General features: G+C 47.5%; 2 protein-coding genes across 5 annotated transcripts; both read left to right on the forward strand.

Moving 5' to 3' along the window:
* Positions 1-868: 868 nt before the first annotated feature.
* On the forward strand, positions 869-7,731 carry NFATC2IP (nuclear factor of activated T cells 2 interacting protein). Of its 2 annotated transcripts, XR_014213219.1 has the most exons (9): positions 869-972; positions 1,074-1,196; positions 1,858-2,009; positions 2,092-2,157; positions 3,238-3,418; positions 4,253-4,397; positions 5,091-5,197; positions 5,283-6,726; positions 6,812-7,731. XR_014213219.1 is itself a non-coding variant. In XM_082197085.1 (8 exons), exons 1-8 carry the CDS (start codon positions 961-963, stop codon positions 5,439-5,441), a joined length of 945 nt encoding a protein of 314 aa, XP_082053211.1. In that variant the 5' UTR covers positions 869-960; the 3' UTR covers positions 5,442-7,731. The 2 variants fall into 2 exon arrangements, 1 of the variants encoding a protein (XP_082053211.1); XM_082197085.1 differs by having other exon boundaries at positions 5,283-7,731.
* A 3,185-nt stretch (positions 7,732-10,916) lies between these two features.
* Positions 10,917-19,615, forward strand: SPNS1 (SPNS lysolipid transporter 1, lysophospholipid). 3 transcript variants are annotated; one of them, XM_082197020.1, is made up of 13 exons: positions 10,917-11,046; positions 11,589-11,827; positions 12,052-12,117; positions 12,226-12,362; positions 12,905-13,056; positions 13,493-13,559; positions 13,738-13,880; positions 15,412-15,564; positions 15,896-16,085; positions 16,310-16,375; positions 17,489-17,587; positions 18,502-18,673; positions 19,338-19,615. In XM_082197020.1, exons 2-13 carry the CDS (start codon positions 11,611-11,613, stop codon positions 19,430-19,432), a joined length of 1,557 nt encoding a protein of 518 aa, XP_082053146.1. In that variant the 5' UTR covers positions 10,917-11,046; positions 11,589-11,610; the 3' UTR covers positions 19,433-19,615. The 3 variants fall into 3 exon arrangements, with proteins under 3 accessions (XP_082053146.1, XP_082053145.1, XP_082053147.1); XM_082197019.1 differs by having other exon boundaries at positions 10,999-11,147; XM_082197021.1 differs by having other exon boundaries at positions 11,021-11,136.
* The last annotated feature ends 1,092 nt before the right edge of the window (positions 19,616-20,707 follow it).

Below are 20,707 nucleotides of genomic sequence, written 5' to 3' on the forward strand. Positions count from 1 at the left end.
AAGTGGCATGTCTGAAATCCTAGGGTTTATTCAAAACTGAAGCACAACTCTCGTTCCCACTGTCAAATGCTGAGATTCAGCCCTGAATAGTATTCAAGAGTGCTTTTTGACAGCAGAATACCTGGGAGGTTTGGAACCAACTTACTAACATATAGCATCACAGTCCTTCTGTTTACTCCTGAGGTTTTCACATGCAAAGGAAACTGCCTTATGCCAAGTCAGACTATTGGTCTATCTAGCTCAGTGCAGTCTACACTGACTGGCAGCAGCTGCCCAGGATTTTAGAAAAGGAATATTCCCAGCCCTGCCTGGAGATGCCAGGGATTGAATTTAGAACCTTCTGTGTTCTAAACAGATGCTCTATTGCTGAGCTGTGTCCCTCCCCGATAGTTTTAATTCTGATTTTTTGAGGATTTTAGCTTTCTAAAGTGTGTAAACATTACTATTGCTTTTCAGTTGTGTATTTCTAAGTAGCCTGAGAAACATGCAAAGGAACATAGGAAGCTGCCTTATATTGTCAGATTCTTGGCCCATCCAATTCAGTACTGTCTACACTGACTGGAAGCAATTCTCTAAGGTTTTGCGGATAGGTCTCTTCCAGCTCCTCTTCCAGCTCCTTAAATCAGGCAGGGCCAAACTTCGCCCTCTAGCTGTTTTGGGACTACAACTCCCATCATCCCTAGCTAACAGGATCAGTGGTCAGGGATGGTGGGAATTGTAGTCCCAAAACAGCTGGAGGTAAACAACAACAACAACAACGCCAAAGACTTCGGGAGAAGCAGGGCAAGGAAAACTACAGTTCCCAGAATTCTTTGCGCGCTGCAGCGGAAGAGGCGGCTTGATTCGAAACCTTATTGGGTGGTGGCGGTGAAGGACAGAGGCGTCGGGCGTGACGACCAATCGGGGCGGGCGGGGCGGGCTGTCAAACAAAACCAATAAAAAGCGCTTGATGCCGCTGCCATGGCGGAGACGGTAAATAGGCGCGGGAGGGAAGGGGGTCTGTGTTTAGGGATGGTGGGGCCCTTTCGCGCTCGCGTGGCGCCTCCGCCTCACTTCCCCGTTGCCTGTTGCAGGTGGAGCCCTGCTCCAGCAGCGACTCGGAGCCGGAGGGGACCCCCAGGAAGCCCCCCATCAAGCGCCGCCGCATCCTCCCCGCGGACTTCGGCGTGGCCGCCGTCCCCGTTTACTCCAGCAAGGCGAGTGCCGCGCGGCGGGGGCGCCTCTCTCTCCCCTTCAGCCGAAAGGGAAAAGGAAGACTTGCCAGGGCGGCTTGCAGACGTCAGCGGCGAGACAGTCCCTCAGCCCGACCTGAAAAGGCGGGAAAGGAAAAGGGGTCGAGGAGGGAGGAGGAAAGAAAGCTAACTGCATTGGAGTCGTGCTCTCGGGGCTTTCAGTGGAGGTTCATTTCTCTTCAGTGAATGACGGAAGCAAAATGCTTAACCCTTCTGCCTTCGCTGTTGTTACAGCATTATTATATCCAGTCCCCCCCCCCCCCAAACAAGCATAAGGCAGCATGCTCCCCACCCTGTTCTCGCCTGCTCAACTTCTTTTTCTGTGCTGGGAGGAGGAGAAGAACCCAGGAGTGCTTTAATTTTAGTTCACTTCCCAATAGCTCCAGGGATTCCCTATTTTTTTGCTTACTTGATTTAGACTCTTCCTCCACTCCTCACTACCAACACACTCGTGGCTGGATTGAACCCTGATGTCCTAGCACCTACCTTTGCAGAAACTAATCCACTGTCCTTTTCTAAACGGCTTAGCAGTATTGCTTCCTGCCTGCCCAAGTGTCCGGGGAGAAAAACTGAGTTTTTTGTCCTTTCTCTCTCTCTCTCTCTCTTCCCGTCCCCCCCTTGACAGGTTCAGAACAGTCTCCATCTGTTCCCTGAGTCTCTGAAACTGCCCGTTCAAATCCCAGTGCTGTCTTCTGAACCCCAAGTCATTGACACATCAGATGAGGAAGAGGCAGAGGAGGAAGAGGCTCCTACGAAGCAAGTGGAACAAGAAAAAAGGTCTGCTTCTTTCTCTTCCTCTAACCAGCTGGTCTGGAATTCCCAATTAAAACCATATCTCTGTTGGTTCTCCCTTCAACAGACGTAAAGCTCTTTCCCCTTCACCGCCACCGCCACCGCAGCTCAAGAAACGACGCCATGGAGCTAAGTAAGAATCTGGGGTCCTCTGGAAGGGGAGTGGGTTTCTGTGGATTGGTGCAGGGGTGTGGCGGGGGGAGAGAAAGAGAAGCCTTCCAGGCTTGTTGGGGAGGATTGGGATCTATAAAAACCCCAGTCACCCTGATTTGGCAGGCACAAGACATTTCTAAAGCCATGGGTGGGCAAACTAAGGCCCGGGGGCCGGATCTGGTCCAATCGCCTTCTAAATCCGGCCCGTGGACGGTATGGGAAACAGTGTGTTTTTACATGAGTAGAATGTGTCTTTTTATTTAAAATGCATCTCTGGGTTATTTGTGGGGCATAGGAATTCGTTCACCCCCCCCCAAAAAAAAATAGTCCGGCCCCTCACAAGGTCTGAGGGACAGTGGGCTGAAAAAGTTTGCTGACCCCTGTCTAAAGCCACTTTTTGTGTGTTTAGCTGGCTCATGTATTGTGCCAGCTTTTGTTTTCTTGTACTCTGCAAGAGATTTGGCTTTCTGGGAGGGGAAGGAGAGACAGGTTTCTTGGTGGTGGGAGGCTTAGATTAGCTAGAGTCCACTCCCATAAAGCCAAGCAGATCAGTGAAAGAAATATGTTGTACTATGTGTCTCAGGTTTACAAAACTTTGTCCTGGGGTTGGGGAACCTGTAGTCCTCTAGTCTAGATGCTGTTGGACTACAGCTTCCTCCATCCACACTAACCTTTAGCCATGCTGCCTGGGACTGGTGGAAGCCAAAAAACATAGGTGAGGTCTCCCCATCCCTGCTTTATGTCATCTCTTTCTTTTAACCAAGTCCTAACAGTGTATGTCCCCAGAACACCTTTGCTAAGCTAATTTGTCCTGTACATATTTAACAGATGGGGCTCAGAGAATGCCTTAGCCCAGTTCCCCATAGATCATCCATGACAGTGACGTGTTTTGAATCTGGTCTGTCGGTGGTCTTGTCCTCTAACTCACGACTTGTGGCTTTCAGAACTACTTTCAGCAAAAGGTTTATGGTGATTAATTTTTTAAGGTGGTATGCTTGCGATGTAGGTATCTTATTCCCACCTGTTTTATGGGGCTCTTTTTGTTCCGTTGTCTCCTCAGAAACTTCCACCAGAAGCTCAGGAATCTGACATCCTCCCTCTCAGCTGCCAAGAAAAGCTTGCAAGATGAGGAACTCAGAGATGATGTGATCCTGATTGATGTCCTTGAGCCCTCCGAGTCCCAGGAATTGGTGCTAAAGATCCGGTGTCGGGCTGATCTCTACAAAGTTTCTGTTCAGATGGTGAGTTGCCATTGGGGGAAGAGCATCTGCTATGCATGCTGCAAATCCCACCTTGTATCTCTGGCATTTCCAAGTAGGAAGGATTGGGAGAAACATCCTGCCTGAAACCCTGGGAGTTCGCCAGAAGCGGCTTAGTCATGCTGGCCACATGACCCGGAAGCTGTACGCCGGCTCCCTCGGCCAGTAAAGCAAGATGAGCGATGCAACCCCAGCGTTGTCCACGACTGGACCTAATGGTCAGGGGTCCCTTTACCTTTTACCTTCCTAGTCTATATACTGCAGTCAAAATGCCTGACCACTGCTTTGTTCTTTCCCATCTGTTACAAGTATTCCATGGCTCTTTTCCTGATAGCCCTGCTTAAAATTGTGAATGTTTTTGTGATTCTCGGGAATAGTATGGGATCTTTACTTATTTAAAATATTAACACCCCACTTTTCTTCCTGACTATTGGCCTCCGAGACAGCTGAGAATAATTGAAAACAATTTATTTTTTTTTAAAAAAGGATGTGTTGGCTTGTGGAGGCAGGAAGATGGTGGTAGTGATAACTGGGAAATGTCCACTTTCCAGGACCTGGATGTTACTGCAGTGTTGAGACATGTTTGTTTTCTGTTTGAAGGGTTTCTACCCGTATCTTCAGCCAAAAAATGGCTTGTGAGACACTGATAAAAATTAGTAAGAGAGTTCTGCCCTCAGGGCTTAAATTCTCTAAAGATCACAAAGGAAATGGAATTGGGGAAGAGAAGAAAAGAACAACCTCCCTGGGCAATTGAGCAGGTAGGGTTTTCCTGGTTTATGGTGTTTTTTCTAACTCCTTTAACTTTGCACCCCATAGACTGACCCCCTTCAACGAGTGATTGAGCACATGGCTCAGACGCTGAAGGTTCACAAAGACAGAATACTTCTCCTGCTCCGAGATCGCGAACTTGCCGCTGATGCCATCCCCCGTGTACTGGGCCTGGGTGTGGCTGATATAATCGGTGAGTAGTGGGTGGGTTTTTTTGTTTCCAGGGGGGTCTTCAGTCCCTTAAGTCTCTCTGTATGACTGTCACCATCCTTGTCCGCTGAGTTGGGGATGCTGATGCCCTTCTTGAGAGCCAGTGTGGTGTAGTGGTTAAGAGCAGTAGTCTCGTAATCTGGGGAACCTGGTTCGCGTCTCTGCTCCTCCACATGCAGCTGCTGGGTGACCTTGGGTCAGTCACACTTCTCTGAAGTCTCTCAGCCCCACTCACCTCACAGAGTGTTTGTTGTGGGGGAGGAAGGGAAAGGAGAATGTTAGCCGCTTTGAGACTCCTGAAGGGGAGTGAAAGGCGGGATATCAAATCCAAACTACTACTACTACTACTACTATTCTTCTTCTTCTTCTTCTTCTTCTTCTTCTTCTTCTTCTTCTTCTTCTTCTTCTTCCGCTCCCAATGGACCCCTTGCTCCTGTTCTCCTGCTTTGTTCCCAGACCCTGCTCTTCCATTATGAGAGCTAATCTGTGATCTAGTGGTCAGAAGTGATTGGGGAGAACCCAGCTTCAAATCCCCATACAGCTCATGGGATAATGCTGGGTTAGTCTGTGCCTCGCAACCTAATATACCCTACAATGGAATTGAGGATTACATTGTGGGGGGATTGCTGTTTTGATCTCGCTGGTTGTGTATCAATGTAATGTGGACTTCCTCCAGATTGTGTGGTGGAGACGACTAGCCAAGGGAGCAGTGATGCTGGAAACCTTCAGCTCCGGGTGCAAGGGAAAGACAAAAGCTCCCAGATGGAGTTTACGCTCCAGAGGGTAAGGAGACTGTGGTTTGGGGGCAGAGGGCTACTTGGTGTTGGTGGGGCAGTATTGCAGCTGTCCTTCTCTCTTGTTCCTGCAGTGGGAGCCATTGCAAAAACTTATGAGTCACTACCGTAAAGCCCAAGGTTTCGGCAGGTGCAAACTTGCGTTCTATTTTGATGGACAGCGTTTGGCAGGAACCTGCACCCCTGAAGAGTTAGGGATGGAGTCTGGCGACGTCATTGAAGTATGGAGCTAGAAATCCTTCCATCTCTTCAAAGAGGCTGTTCCCGTGAGGGGGTTTTACTGCTTCACCTGGGCTCTGTGTTCTGACTGACTTCATTGTGTCTAATGTCTGAGTGCAAGGGAAGCAGCCTTGTTCTTCTTAAACATGATAGGAGTGTGGTACTTTCTGTCTGTTCCAGACACAGGGAGGGATGACTGCATTCCAATGTCACGTTCCATGCACCTACCTGAAACTTATTTAATAAAGCAAATTTTGTAACTGGCCCCCTTTGAGCAGAGGGGAAAGAAACTGCTCAGTTATAGTGAAAGCAGTACACATTCTGGAGGGCCAGTGTGCACTGAATAATTCTGTTTTGTTTAAATCAGTGGCTCTTTTCCATTTGTTTTAACAATGCTGTATAATCCTGTTACCGTTTTCCTTCTTTACCTTTACTTGGTGGTAGTAAGCAGAACTGGATTATTTGAGACCTGTGCAGTCTTTTAAACCCTACTAGAAAATTATAGTCCTCTTATTTCTATGCCAGATTTCTCAAACTTCCTTTTTGAAGGCTAGCCAACCTCCAGGATTGTTAGGCTGAAATTCCCATGACCACTGGCCATGCTTGCTGGTACTGCTGGAACCTGTAGCCAAACATCTGGAGGATATTACATTGTCTATATCTGTTTATATGCATCACCACCCTGAATATGGCTTTTTAAAGCAAATTTGTAATCCATGTGTGCAGAGTATAAGTTGGCGTGTGAATAGCATAGCCACACTCAAAAGATACTATCTTACCTATACTCTTCCATGTACATCTAACTTACCTAACAATGTCTCTTGGTTATTTAATTGCTAGATTTGTACCTCCTTTTTATTGAAGTCGTCCCTACAGGAAATGAGAGATGGAATGAATCCTAATAAAAAGCAGTATTTTTTCAAAGTAACACAGAACCAGTCCACCAGAATCCTGATGTTGTCTCTGCCTCCCTACTTTTTCTCCTGTTCCAAGTTAGGTCCAAAGTCCTTCACATAAAAGTATGTCAAAGCTGTAGTTTACTTATTTAGGCATTTGTCCATGAAGTTCAATGGGATTAATTCTGAATACAAACTCTGGCCTTGCAACTCATAGGGGACAAAGATTCTGATATTTATTGGATTATTTGTGTTTCTGTGGAAACATAGCATCAACTTCATGGGTATTCAATGACTGCATAGAATTTTGGTAGCTTTTCTCTGTTGCTGTGCTGCAAGAAACTGTCAAAGTTTCTCTTCTCGGACGTTGGCAGGCTTTAGGTTTCAGGCTGCAAAACTGCAGGCAGCTTTAAGAATGGAGTTGGGCTAATATATGGTGACAGAGTGGCAGGAAGTTCCCATGCCCTTTATTTTTTTTATTTTTTCAGAAAAATGTTACAAGCTACTAGTTTACTTTTTAAAAAGGGACTTTGCCCCTAATTTGTATGTTGACTTTTTCATTGTCTAAAGCTTGGCATGCTTTGCCCTACTTAAGCATACTTTCACCTAGTTTTGATCTTGGCCAATGCAACTCTTAAACCCATTTTGTAAAGTGTGAAATGTTTTAAATAGGCAGTTTTGTGATTTGAAGGGCTTCAAAGTTGTTTGCGTCTTCAGTTCTACCAAATTTGAGACTTATTTTTGTTAAAACCTATATTAAAACAACCCACCACAAAAAATAGCAGAGCAGGCCCTGCCTTTAGCCAGAATAAGGCAGCTGCCTCAGGTGACAGATTTTGGAGGGGCAGCAATACAGGATATACACAGACTAAGGCTTAACTGCTAGTCTGGCTGGCTTTGAATGGGGGCACCATTGTATTCTTTGCCTTGTACTGGTTCTGACAGTTACAGCCATCAACACACTGGCGAAGGAAGAGGAGTGCAGGGAGAGCGCACTGCCCCCGGCAGCGCGATCCCCAGGGTGCCATCGTGACGGCCCCCCCGCTGGGTGTCCCGCCCCCACCTCCTCTCCACCCCTCGTGCCGGAAGATGAAGCTCCGCCACTACATCAACGCCCTAGAAGTTGGTACCAGCAGGTTTGCCGAGTCTACGAAACAAAATGCCTTGAGGAAAAAATGAAGGGGTGGGGGAAACAGCCCAATGAGGAATGAGTGTACTCACTAGCCCCATACATAACACTTACGCGTGAGGGTGAAAAAGAGGGATGGAACAAAATGTTTTGAAAAAGGACATGGTTGGCCTGAGCAGCAGCAATCCATACTAGAACATTTTTTACAGACCCCTCACTTTACAATTTACTGTTGTGTTGTGTTGCAAAAAATAAAACTCCTCTGGGACTTTAAAAAGAGCCTTGTGCCTGGCTGAAGTGTTTTCATTTAGTTACAGATAGGTAGCCGTGTTGGTCTGCCATAGTCAAAATAAAAAAAAAAATCCTTCCAGTAGCACCTTAAAGACCAACTAAGTTAGTTCTTGGTATGAGCTTTCGTGTGCATGCACACGAAAGCTCATACCAAGAACTAACTTAGTTGGTCTTTAAGGTGCTACTGGAAGGATTTTTTTTTGGTTTTCATTTATTCTTTCTTAGACTGCAGGCAGTTTAGTTTTATGTGAAGTGCACGACGTTGTCTTGCGAAATGAGTGGCAACTTGATTTTTGCCCTTGCAGCCAGGTGGTAAGTAAATGCAGCCTTTAAATATCTGCCAAGTCTGGCAGGTTGTGAGTTGTGCAGATCTGAGTTAGGATGACTTTATTACCCACCAGTGCCGAATTTATGTATAAGCTAAGTAGGCTAAAGCCTAGGGCCTCTAAATCTAGGGGGCCTCCCCAGCCCGCCCACCCCTGAGCGGGTAATCTCCCCTCTCCCCAAATTGCAAACCCAAGACTTCATGCGAGGGCAGGGTAACTCGGGCCCAGCAACTATGAGACTCAATTTGCCCAATTTGAAACTCTGGGGCCCAACTTGATTTTTTTTTGTGGGGGCCCTAGTTCACAGCCAAAGTCTATATCTTAGAGATATAAATCTGTGTACTATGTCATTTTCACAAGGTCGGCAAAGCCCTTCAGAAATCAGGCCTGTTACTGAGTTCTTGTGCAAGTTTGTACTGTTCACTTGTGGATTTTTAAAGGAAAATTAGAGAAGATTTTGATGAGCCTGAGAAGCAAGCAAATGCCACCTCCTAAATGTTAACTGCAAAACAAGGCGAAAAAGAGTGAGGGAACAGCAAGGAAATGACAGAAGTGCACCTGATGCCTTAGATGCACTTTCTTCAAGAGATAAGTTTAGAATAAAATCCTTTATTCCTATATTTGAAGCACTTGAAGCCAACTTAAAAAGAAGTAGTACTCTGTACAGGGATGTTGCACAATTGTTTTCCATGATAGCATTCAAGCAAGAAATTCAGCAAGGTGTTGAACTGTTGATGGAAGCACACTCAGAAGATACTGACCTGAAATTTATAGATGAACTTTTGCACTTTCACCTATACATGAGACAAAGCTATAGGCTTACAGCAGAGCACTCTCTCATACAGACCTTTATCAAATTATACACAAGAAAAAAATTCAGATGGCCTTTCCTATTGTGGAAGCAATCTTGTGGCTATTTCTTAGCTTTTATGGTCTCTGACTGCTCGGGAGAGAGAGGAGTTTTTCAAGACTCAACAGAATTAAACATGAATTGAGGGCCACAATGTCTCAAGAGAGGTTGTCTGCACTGAGCATTCTGTACACTGAAAGTGACAAATTTTAATGAAGTTTTCTGATGTCCTTTAGAGGAGAAATTGTGAATTGCAGAATTTTAAATACCTGTCATCCTTGGCTTCACTCAATTTTGTTTATAACTTTCTTCCATTTTCTTCCAGTTGTGAGGGTGGGGGATTGGGAGGGGCCTCACAAGTGGAGTAGCCTAGGGCCTCTCTTCATCTAAATCTGGCCCTGTTACCCGTACTAATTCAGGACTGTAAAAAGTGTTGGTTTCTAGGCAGTGTGAAAGGGGGGGGGGACTGCCATGACAGGGAGAAGATCTGGGGTGTAAATTTCAGAAGGGTAGCCATGCATGTCTGTTGGATCAAACACAACAAAGGCTCTGATGGCTTCCTGAAAGACTGACAAAAAGAGTTATTGTGGAGTAGGTTTGTTTGGACTAGATGGTTGCACAAACAGGATTTCTGGTGCCTCAACAAACCTATTACATCTGAGGTACCACTTTTGTTTGTAACAGACTGAACAGGGTTACCCACTTCCAGTGGCGTAGCGTGGGTTGTCAGCCCCCGGGGCAAGGCAAGTAATTTGCACCCCCTAACCCCTAACCTGCCGCCGCTGCCAGCTTCTTCTTGCTGCTGCCTGGTCTGGTCTGGTGTGGTTCTCTCCCGCGCTCAGCGCTCCGCACCGCACGCCTGGCACCCACCCCCTCCACAGTGGGCGGCGACCCAGCGGCTTGGATCGGATTCGCACAGCCAGCACTGCAGTGAGAGAGAGTGAGCGAGCCAGGTAGGGGCAGAGAGCTGCGAGTGCGAGCGCGCCCCCCGATGTTGCGCTCGGTGCGGCCAGTCCCCCCTGCACCCCCCACGCTACGCCGCTGCCCACTTCTAGACGTTACCAATCCTCTTGGTTGTGTGTGGGATCTCTCATAAAGCATTCACGTTCAGGATAGTGACTCATAAGAATGCAAGTGCCTGCTGGATCCGGATTTCTAGTCCAGCAGCCTCTCCTCACAGGGGCCAGTGGGAAGCCTGCAAGCAGGTCAGGAGCACCACAGCACCCTGCCCATCACCTGTCTCCTGTTCCCAGCAGCTGGCGAACCCAGCCATTTTGATAGCCTCGTCCTCGACAAACCTGCCTGACAAGTTTTTGCCTGACAAGTCTTTTAAAGCCATCCAAGTTTGTGGCCATTCCTTAACTCCTGCGGGTGGGAGTTCCAAACTTTTTAATCGTGTGTTGGGGGAAATTCAGTACTTTTTATTTTGCCGCTCCTGATTTCTCCCAGCGTCCAGCGTCAAGGGATGCCCACGAGCGCTGCGAGGGAGAAACCCATCTCTCTATCCATGCCATCCATGCACGGTGTTGGCAAACGTCTGTCATGTCGCCTCTCTTACTCAAGGGAGTGTTTGTCACAGATTTTGGGGTGGAGGCGTGTGACGGGAAGTGATTATGGAGTTTAATGTGCTTTGGAGACGTGACGGAAGGCGCGCTGGCTGCTTTCCCGATAGCGAGACGGCGGCAGTAAACAAGGCGCCAGGTGTGTGGCGGGGAGGCCGCAGCGCTCTGGTAACCATGGCGACGAAGGAACGCGCCTCGAGGAGGGCAGGGACCCGTTATGGGTCGTTCAAACTTCCACAGAAGGGGCAGGGAGCCTGGGCTTGGGCTGGTAACTATGACAACCGAAGTAACCCCCACGCTGCCGCCGCCACACACACACTAGCCTCTCTGACGTCTTGAGGGGCGGGAGAGAGCGCGCGGCGCGTCCTGTATTTGTATTGGTGACGCGGAAGGCAATCGGGCGACCGGCTCTGTTGCCATGGCACCCAGGGGTCGGGAGGCGGAAAGGGCGGGGACGAAGAAGAGTCACATGATAATCAAAGCTCGTGAAAGGAGGGCAAGGAAAAGAGCCGTCACGTGATCCCGCCGAGCCGCTCCGGCGAGTGGGGAGGGGGTGGCAGGCAGGGTACGTCCGTCGCCGGGGAGGGCGGCGTGTGAGATGCTGGAGGGGCCTTGGTAGGGCCGGGGAGAGCGGGTGACGGGACTCCCTCCCTGGGTAACTCTCAGGTTAGAATTGGGAGAGGCGAAAGGGGGGCGTTTGCGGGTGGGGGCTACAGGTTAATTACAGCTTTAGGGTGAGGTCAGGCTTGGTGGGGAAAGGGGCCTGTTGTCATTTTTCTCCCTTCAGTCTGAGATGTGACTTTGAGGAGTAGCTACCCTTAAATTCATCTTTGGCTTTGTTTACATTATAGCAATATATGTATGTAATAATAATAACATAATAAATAAATAAATAAATAAGGGAGTGGGAAATAAGAATCTAATGCTGAACAGTGGGTGTGTTTTGCCTTTGTGTTACTGACTGGCCTTCTCTTCTGGTCGTCGTCGTCTTCTGGTTCTTTTTCTCGCCCTAGTTAAGTTCTTCTGTAACTGCCATAAGATTTGCTGCTCTCCCCTGCAGTTCTTTGGGGTTTGTAAGGGGCTGGCTGTCTCATATTGTCTCTCTAGTGGGTGGTTCTTGCCGCTGGCCATGGCATCTCAGCGGCAACCTTACGTGGATACGGCCCCAATCCTGACCCAGGCAGATGACACAGAGGAAGAGGGAAAGGATGGTCTGCAAACTGGGCATGAAGGGGAAGAAGAGGTACAGACCCTCACAGGCATCTCCTCTACACGGGCTGGCTTCATTGTGGGAGTTCTCTGCTTTGTTAACCTACTGAACTACATGGACCGCTTCACTGTGGCTGGTAAGGGTGCTGGGGTGCTATGAGACTGTAGCTGGAACTTCTCTTCCCAGCTGTGTCAGGTGGGTGGGCACTGTAAGTTTTAGAGCGATGAGGGGTTGATTTTCTCCCCACCCACAACAATCCTTAACTTTAGATAATGAAGGGCATGATAGATTGTTTTGGGGTGAGGATACTTAGTTGTCTTTCCTCAGTATTAACACTGTGATCCTTCTTCCTTATCTCAGGCGTTCTTCCTGACATTGAGGCATTTTTTACAATTGATGATAGCAAATCAGGGCTCCTACAAACAGGTGAGTAGGGTGGTGGGGCTTGGTTCTTCCCCACCAGGCACTTTGTAAGGGCAGTGCTATTGAAGCAGGAGTGTTTGCCACTGGGAATAATTATTTCTTTCTTCTCAGTTTTTATTAGTAGCTATATGGTACTTGCACCAATTTTCGGTTACCTGGGGGATCGCTATAATCGCAAATACCTGATGTGCATTGGGATCACCTTCTGGTCAATAGTGACGCTGGGGAGCAGCTACATTCCCAAGGAGGTATGGGGGCAGGGGAGAAGATTCTGTAGATTAGTTTTCACCCAGGCATGGGGAAGAACTTTGGGTTTGGGATCTGTGTGTCTTCCCTTCCACCCCCCAGCACTGAGGCTTGTGGGGCACAGGAGATCTGGCACAGCTGTCCTCTTGAGATTGGGAAGGTGCAAGGCTTTCCTTCAGTTTAAGCTCTGTGTCATTAAGCTGAACTCTGGATAAAATCACAAACATTTGCTAGCTGGCAAGAAACTGTTTTGGAAGGCCTTGTGCCTGATTGACTAGAGGAGATTCTTACTTGTCACAAGCCACAGAAAAGTGGCTATTTATAAAGTATTGCTGAACAGGTTTGAAACCTGTTCTTGACATTCACACTTACCAAACAAGGAATCCTAGGAACTGTAATTCTGAGAAGGGGTTAAGAATACTTTACAAAGTATTCTTTGCACCCATACATGACTGCATGCCCTGAGGTTCTTTAGGGGTGTGTTTCAGATTTATAGCTACACTATTACATCTCCTCAGTTTATTGTTTGTTTTCTCCACATTAGATGTTCTGGCTGTTGCTGCTGACCCGAGGCATGGTGGGTGTGGGAGAGGCCAGCTACTCAACTATTGCCCCCACCATTATTGCTGATCTGTTTGTGGGTGACCGGCGATCCCGCATGCTCAGCATCTTCTACTTCGCCATACCTGTGGGCAGGTGCGAACACCCTGTGGTCTGTTTCAGGGCGGGGTATGCACTGTAGTGAAGTTGAACTAGAGATACTCATCTGTTTACTGTAAATTGGCAATCAGCCTTATGCAACAATCAAAGCAAGATGTGTGTGTTCATAAGGCATGGAATAGGAGCATAGGAAGCTGCCTTATATAACTGATTCAGACCATTGGCCCATTTAGCTCAGTATTGTCTACACTGACTGGCAGCAGCTCTCCAGGGTTTCAAGCAGGGCTCTTTTCCCAGCCCTATCTGGAGATGCTGGAAAGTGAACCTGGGGTTTTCTGCATGCAAGGCCGGCGCTCTGCCGCTGACCTCTGGCATTCCCCCATTGCTGCAATGACCAAACCTAGTTGGCTTTCACAGAAAGAGGTGAGCCTGCCTGAGTGGGGGTCTGACTGTTCTCCCTTTTCACCTGCAGTGGACTGGGCTACATAGTGGGTTCAAAGGTGAAAGATGTGGCTGAAGACTGGCATTGGGCCCTGCGGGTGAGTAGGATGGGGATACAATTGTACTGGTTAGTGTTTGTTGCCTTATGTTCATGTTGCAGTTCAGCTCATCTTCATCACATTGTAGTAAGCTTGTCTGCTGTGCACCTATGCACACATGTTTTTATTTTCTTCTGTTTAGAATGCCTCCAACTTAGATCATTATCTTCTCATACAGGTGACACCAGCCCTGGGGGCTTTGGCGGTGATACTGTTGATAACTGTGGTGCGGGAGCCGCCTCGAGGAACTGTGGAGACGCACTCAGATGCCCCTCTGCAATATACTTCCTGGGTAGCTGACCTGCGGGCCCTGAGCCGCAAGTGAGTAATGGGTGCCATTTAATGTACTGCTGCAATGTAGGCCACATCCCACCTTTCCATTCTGGAATAGCTTCCTTGCCCTAGTTTCATTGATTCCAGATCAGTGTAGATATTCTCTTTAGTGATAAAGGACAAGAAACTGAGAAGCAAAACAAACCACTTAGGGAAAATGTACAGTCTTCTTTCTTGTGGGGGCTTTCAAAGCAAGACTGACAGGTACCTGTCCAGAGTGCTCTATAGAGGTGGTTTTGAAATTTGGTTCCTCAGAGTATTGGGGAACTTAATTAAGGAAATTGGTAATGGTAGCGAAGGTTCCCTTGAGCATAAGCTTGTCCACTATTATTAGTCTTCCCCTGCAGTTATAAGCAGATGTTGAGATGTGTTCTAGGGGGTGTGTTCAAATTGCACCAGGTCCAGCAGGCCTGGTCAGTGACTTGTTTAATCCACGAGAAAGTGCCCCGACATTCTTTGTAACATAATAAGAGCCAACAGGCCAGTGCAGTAGCTGTTCATTGAAAGCGGAACCCTTGAAAAGGAGTTGCTTTAAGACAGGGGTGGGGAGCCTGTGGTCCAAGGCCCATTATGCAGCTTTTGGCCTAATTTCACGAGGCTCTCAGCTTCATATGATTGGAGAAAAGAAGTCCTGAGGTAGAGGTGGTTTTAGGGTAGTGTGACTGGTGTGTTTGTACTGGGCACTGCTCTGCAGGGAGCACCAAAACAATGATGTAGATTGTGTGTAGAACAATTCTGTGACAGGCAGGGGGCGCCAGGTTTTAGCATCCAGGGCACTGCTGAAGTTTGAGGGCCTAAAGTCTGCCACTGCTGGAGTGGGGAAATGGGGACAAGGGGAAGGGCGAAATGGAGTGAGGAAGAGATAAAAGCCCTCTGAAAGTGATCAGTCTGCAACTCTGATAAGAGTGCAGTAACCTGCTAGATAGGAAACAAGGTGAGAAGAAAAGGAGGGGAAAGGGATAGCCTTGTCCATCATTGCCTCTGGCCCTGACCCCACCTGGCATACCAAATAATATGAAGCCCTCGACAGAAAATGTTCTTCCCTGCCCTGGCTTTAGGCCTAGGGTTGCGGCTCTCTGCAGATGTGATAACTGTGCCATCAGTAATGTTCTCTGTAGGAGGCAGTGGCACCCTACACACTGTGTTTCACAAATTGCCCCCAGTTGCAGTTCCCTGGTATGGTTTTTTTCTCCTAGTAACCTCCTGAGCTGGAGAACACCTTGCTACTTGTGCCACCACTATTACAGGTGGGCAAACCGTGACCTAAAAGAGATCCTGCCATGGGCTGGCTGAGTGTTTCTAAGGACTGGCTCATCCCTGGTTGCCTATACTTTGATTTCTCTGTATTTTTGCAGCTGAATGGGTGAGCCAACTCTCTTGTAGAGCATTATATGTGAGGTCATAGGAAAGTTATGTTTGTGGCAATAGCTGTGATGGTTCCAATTGCTCAACTGCAGGAATGATTAGGGCTATTGTTTTATGCTCACATTTCCCCCCCTCTCTCCCCCCCCCCGGACAGTCGCAGTTTCATATTGTCATCGCTAGGCTTCACAGCTGTGGCCTTTGTAACAGGCTCCCTGGCTCTGTGGACACCAACTTTCCTGTACCGCTCACGCCTGGCCGCTGGCACTCTCCAGCCTTCTCCCTCAGGACATGCTTCTGACTCTGATAGGTGAGTTAGTAGCTGATAAAGCCCTTAGTCATGACATCAGTTCAGCTCTCTCTTGAGGAACACTTGGTTCAGTAGTGGAGGTTCACCACTGCTGTCTTTTGACACCTCTGTGTTTCTTAACTTTGAGCTGTTTGTAGTATAGGGGCTAAGAGACGGTCACAAATGGGGATGCCCCAAATCTTGAATCTTGCCCCTGCTGTAAACTTGGTAGATGGCCTTCGCATGCTACTGTCTCTCATCCTCCCATCTGCAATGTGGGGTACCATATGTAAAGTGCTCTGAGCCTTCTCTGTGGTGCTTTTATGAATGCTTTGTATCATTATCTCTGCAGCCTCACCTTTGGCGTCATCACTTGCGTGACTGGTGTGCTGGGTGTCAGTGCTGGGGTGGAGATTTCCCGGCGCTGGCGCCGCACCAACCCTCGTGCTGATCCCCTGGTGTGTGCAACTGGACTGCTGGGCTCTGTCCCCTTCCTGTTCCTGGCAGTGGTGACTGCTAAGCAGAGCATCGTTGCCACCTACGTGAGTTCTCCCCAAGTTTCCCTTGTTAATTTGGTACAACCCCCAAGGGTGCTGCTAGCTTTCTTGTGGCAGTGTCCATGGTGTGGCATGGTGGGTCCCACCACTGCCCATCCTGTGCTTTTTAAACTTTTGTACACTGGTTTGGAATCTTAAAAAATAAATAAAAGGATTTTAAAAAACAAAAATAATGTCATCTCTCCTCTTCACCCCTCCTTCCTCTGCAGATATTTATCTTCATTGGTGAGACCTTCCTCTCCCTCAACTGGGCCATAGTGGCGGACATCCTTCTGGTGAGACTGTGGGGAAGAGACAGTGTGCAAAACTCTAGACTTTTATTTCAGTTGCAGAATTGCACTGTTCTCGTTTGCTTTCCCATGTGGTGGTAGCCAGAGAAAATCAAGCAGAATGAGTCAGCCCTGGGTTTAACTGTCCATTGACAGTGGCTTTGTTTGTTTTTTTAAACTTAGTTCTGCTGAGAATTCACAAGATATCCTCAGGCAAATCTCTTTTCTTCTAATGAAACAATAATTCTGGCCTACTCTAGGGAGGAGTTAGAAGTATTGCTGCGAGTGTGCACCTTGGACATCCCTCCAGGGCTCCTGTGCCCATGGCAAATAGCAGGGTAGTCAGCGTAGCGTTTCTTACAGCTCCAACATGATGGTTTCTCCTCCCTTGTGCTGCCCAAATCCCTGTCCCATTTTGGCTGTGCCACTGTGTCATAGATCCACTGGTGCAATGGTTCATGGGTATACAGTGGTGCCTCGCAAGACGGAAAACTCGCTAGACGAAAGAGTTTTCCGTTTTGGAGGTGCTTCGCAAAACGAATTTCCTATGGGCTTGCTTCGCAAGACGACAATGTCTTGCGAGTTCCTGCTGGTTCCCCCCCTTTTTCTAAGCCGCTAAGCCGCTTATCAGCTGATCCGATCAGCAGATAAGCCGCTAAAAGCTGCTAATAGCGCTAATCCGCTAATCCGTCAGTGGGCCTGCTTCGCAAGACGAAAAAACTGCTAGACGAAGAGAATCACAGAACGGATTCTTTTCCTCTTGCGAGGCACCACTGTATATTTATGCCACCACAATTGCTATCTGGCATGGCAGTTGGCATGGTGTACAGGACTGCACCTCTGTGTTGCTTTTCTACAGAGGACTACATGAGCTTCTGGGGGCTTCTGGGCTCCTTTGTCAAATGTGCTAAGTGAAATCCTCAGTTGGCAAGAGTGTGTATGACACCAAAGTGGGTATAGAATAAAAAAGGAGCAAGGTGAAGGGCAACCAGAAGAGGTTTAGCAATGTGTGTGAGAGAGTGGCTTGTAATGGCTTTATAGTTATGTGGGGAAGCGACCTTAAAACTTGTTTGCTGTCCAGCAGAGGGCACCAGTAAATCAGCTGTATTCTCTTCCCAGTATGTTGTCATCCCCACACGCCGATCCACAGCTGAAGCTTTCCAGATCCTGCTGTCGCACCTTCTGGGTGATGCTGGGAGCCCTTATCTCATTGGCCTGGTAAGTGCTTGGACAGCGAGAAGGCACTTCTGGTCAGCTTTTCAAAGCTTGCGACTTCCGAGGCATTCTACCCATCAAGCAGCTCCTCTTTTCTCTGCCGTCAGCCACTTGCTCTTTCCCAGCATTTAGATCATACCTTGCAAGGCTCACGCAGCTGTATTTCTTGGGCCAAAAGAGCCCAGGCTGATCCTGCAATATTTGTTCAGGTCGAGGGAAATTGATGCAGTGCAACCTTGTGCAATATTAACCTCCCAGGACCTAAGCTGTTGAAGCTCTGCTCCAGGGGTGATCATCTTAAGAACAGACTGTTTTCCATTTGGGAGCAGGGCCTTCTTAATAGCGACTCCAGAGCTAAGACTCTCTCAAAATGTTTCTTGTATGTTGCCTGCCAAGCTGTGTTTGGAGGCATGTAAAAATGTGTTTATCTTGCCAGGTCTTATGAGAGTTAACTGGAAGTGTGCTCTCAAATTTGTATTAAATAATTTTTTATTTTATATGCTTTTACTGCGTGGCTTTGAAAAATGTTAAAATACTTCTATTGCCTGTCAACCACTTCGTAGTCATTCTTGTTAAAAGCCAGCATCAGTATAAATAATACATACAGCATTAGCGGATACTCTGTTTTCTACATGTTGGAAATAATTTTGTTGGATTAGAACTACTGCATCTCCGATTCCTTTAAGCAAGTTTTGAGCAACAGCACACTACAGACCAGGAGAGAGAGAGAGAGAGGGGTTGAGAGGTAGGGATGGGTTTTGCCACTCATTGCCTCAGCAATGCTATGTGCTAGGAAATAGCACAAGCAATAAATAACACCACCAATTTCCAATTCTGCCAGCTTTCCTATTGGTTGTGCTGCTCCACTTGACACTGCATAATGGTGTGCATGTTCTTTTGCTGAATCCCTTTTCCAGATCAGTGACCGAATCCAAGATGATCGCCCCCAAACATTCCTGTCGCAGTTCCGAAGCCTTGAATATGCGCTTATGGTCTGTGCCTTTGTGGGAGTTATTGGTGGCGGCTTCTTCCTGGCTACGGCTTGCTTCATCCAGGCAGACCGTAAGCGCACAGAGCTGTATGTACAAGGTAAAACCTCTTCCCTCCATTGGCCAGTCAGAGTTGAGATGTTAAGGTCTGTGAAGCCTGGCGTGGAACTGCTGCACCAAACATGCACCCCAGTAGCAAAAACGATTGTGGGTTGCTTTATTAGTGGCTGTGTGTCATGAGGAAGCCACTCATCTCCTGTGGCACGATAGAGCTTTCCTGGGAAAAGAGGGTGGTCTGGTGTAACAGCCAGTTATGAGTTAGGATGGAAAGGGAAGGCGTCCCACAAATGTGGGTGTCCAGGGAGCTTCCCTGTGTGATTTTAAATTGCCCAACAAGTGTTTGTCAGGGGCAGCAATTGTTACCACCTCACTTTGGAAGCATCTTTTTGATTTAGAATGCCTTGTCCCCCACGAAGAAACCTTTTTGGGCAATTATATGAGCAAGCTTTTGGCTTCTGCCAGAGTTTCACCTCATCACTTTGCTGTAGTGGCTGCAGCTGAGTAGCGACAAGAGCAATTTCTGAGTAGCAGGGGTGGCACATGTCTTAAGTCTTGATAAGTCCTGTGTGTTAGGAAGTGTGCATGACCATGTAGGAAATCATGGGAGGACAAGCAATCGGGAGCCTCCTTTCCTCTAACGTGAGGTTGGCGCAGCCTCTTTGGACAAACACCTCTTGACCCTGCCATGCTCTTTCTCCCTGCAGGGCAATATCACGAGTCACCTGAAGGCGAAGATCGCATTGTTGTTCCTCAGGGTGGGCGACCCACCAAAGTCCCTGTCTCTAGTGTCCTGATCTGAAGTCTGCCCCACTTGGTTCCTTCAATCTGGGAAAGAATGATGGACTTGTGATCAGCTGAGCACGGCACTCACAGGGAGATGAGGACTCTCTGAATGGACCCAGGCGGGTGGTTTTGTGGGCAACAGGGGAAGATCAGTTTTTTGTGTCTGTGTTTCTGGGATTTTTATAAAGCACTAACTTTATCAAGAGTCATGTGGTGTTTTTCAGATGAACAGGATGAAACAATGAAACCCTTCCCCCATCTCTGCCTTCTACTTTAATGGTTTTTCAAGGGTTCCCAGAGGCTTTTTCAATGGTGTTCCCAATATATGTGATTTCACTTACATTGTGGTGCCTCAAAACGTAACTATGGGGAGTTGCCTGTATGTCACAAGAGGTCTAGGAGAAGGCTAATAAGGGGTAAACTGGGGCATATTAGCTGTTGCAGCAGGAGAGTTTACAAAAGCTTTTATGCAGGGGGGAAAACTAGAAGTGGCTCTAACTCAGCTTTTAATAAATGTTAGGGAAGAAATCAGAAAAAGTTTTTTTTATTCAAGAAACCTCTGCTTTAGTAGTATTAACTACATCTTACTGACTTCAGAACAGAGTTAGTCATGAAGGATACTTTTAAAAATAAAAAAATCCTGAAGCTTCTGTTCTGGCCTATTTGGTGGCTCAAAGGTTCTTGCCTGTTAAGAGTGTGTTGTCTTACTTTGAAGCGTCAAGAACGTGTGCAGTCAGAAATTGGGTGTAGTCAAAAGTTTCTCTTCGAGATCCAGAGGATAAGGTGCCTTGTTTTCTGTGTGTTTTTGCTTCTGACTTACATTCTTGCTAAAAACCATTTCAGCTAAGGAAGTAGTGCAGTGAGGTGATGTCACACATTTGGTGCATAAAGGCTGGCTGTTTTGCACATGGAGGCGGGGGGGGGGGCATTCATTTGTGAAATCTGCCTAATTGCAAAGTTGGAAGGCATTTTTTGTGACCCTGTTGCCATCTGACTTGCACCCCCCTCATAAGTGGTTTGGCTCACGTGCCTGGTTCATTAAGTGAAGCTGCATTGTGCTGCAGTGACCTTGATGTGATACAAATTATCTTGAAATTATTTCTTCTGTTTTCAGATTGTGGTGCACCGGGATGTAAAACCAGGTGTCTTCTGTAGAGACATTCCAGTGGAATAGCTGGGTTGTTGCTCTTTGCTGCAACAGATTCAGGGCCCAATCTAGAAGAGCCTATGTGAGATAGACAGATAGATAGATCTGTCAGCTGAGGATAGCATGCCATGCCACTAAGGAAGT

Source organism: Podarcis vaucheri, assembly GCF_965113315.1.
Source record: "Podarcis vaucheri genome assembly, chromosome: 13".
NCBI classification, from domain to species: domain Eukaryota; kingdom Metazoa; phylum Chordata; class Lepidosauria; order Squamata; family Lacertidae; genus Podarcis; species Podarcis vaucheri.

Coding starts and splice junctions, on each gene's coding strand:
- NFATC2IP (XM_082197085.1), top strand. Junction 3,419..4,252: donor ACAAAGTTTCTGTTCAGATG/GTGAGTTGCCAT, acceptor TGCACCCCATAG/ACTGACCCCCTTCAACGAGT. Junction 4,398..5,090: donor GGGTGTGGCTGATATAATCG/GTGAGTAGTGGG, acceptor GACTTCCTCCAG/ATTGTGTGGTGGAGACGACT.
- SPNS1 (XM_082197020.1), top strand. CDS start 11,611: ATGGCATCTCAGCGGCAACCTTACGTGGATACGGCCCCAATCCTGACC. Junction 16,086..16,309: donor AGAGCATCGTTGCCACCTAC/GTGAGTTCTCCC, acceptor CTTCCTCTGCAG/ATATTTATCTTCATTGGTGA. Junction 16,376..17,488: donor TAGTGGCGGACATCCTTCTG/GTGAGACTGTGG, acceptor TTCTCTTCCCAG/TATGTTGTCATCCCCACACG.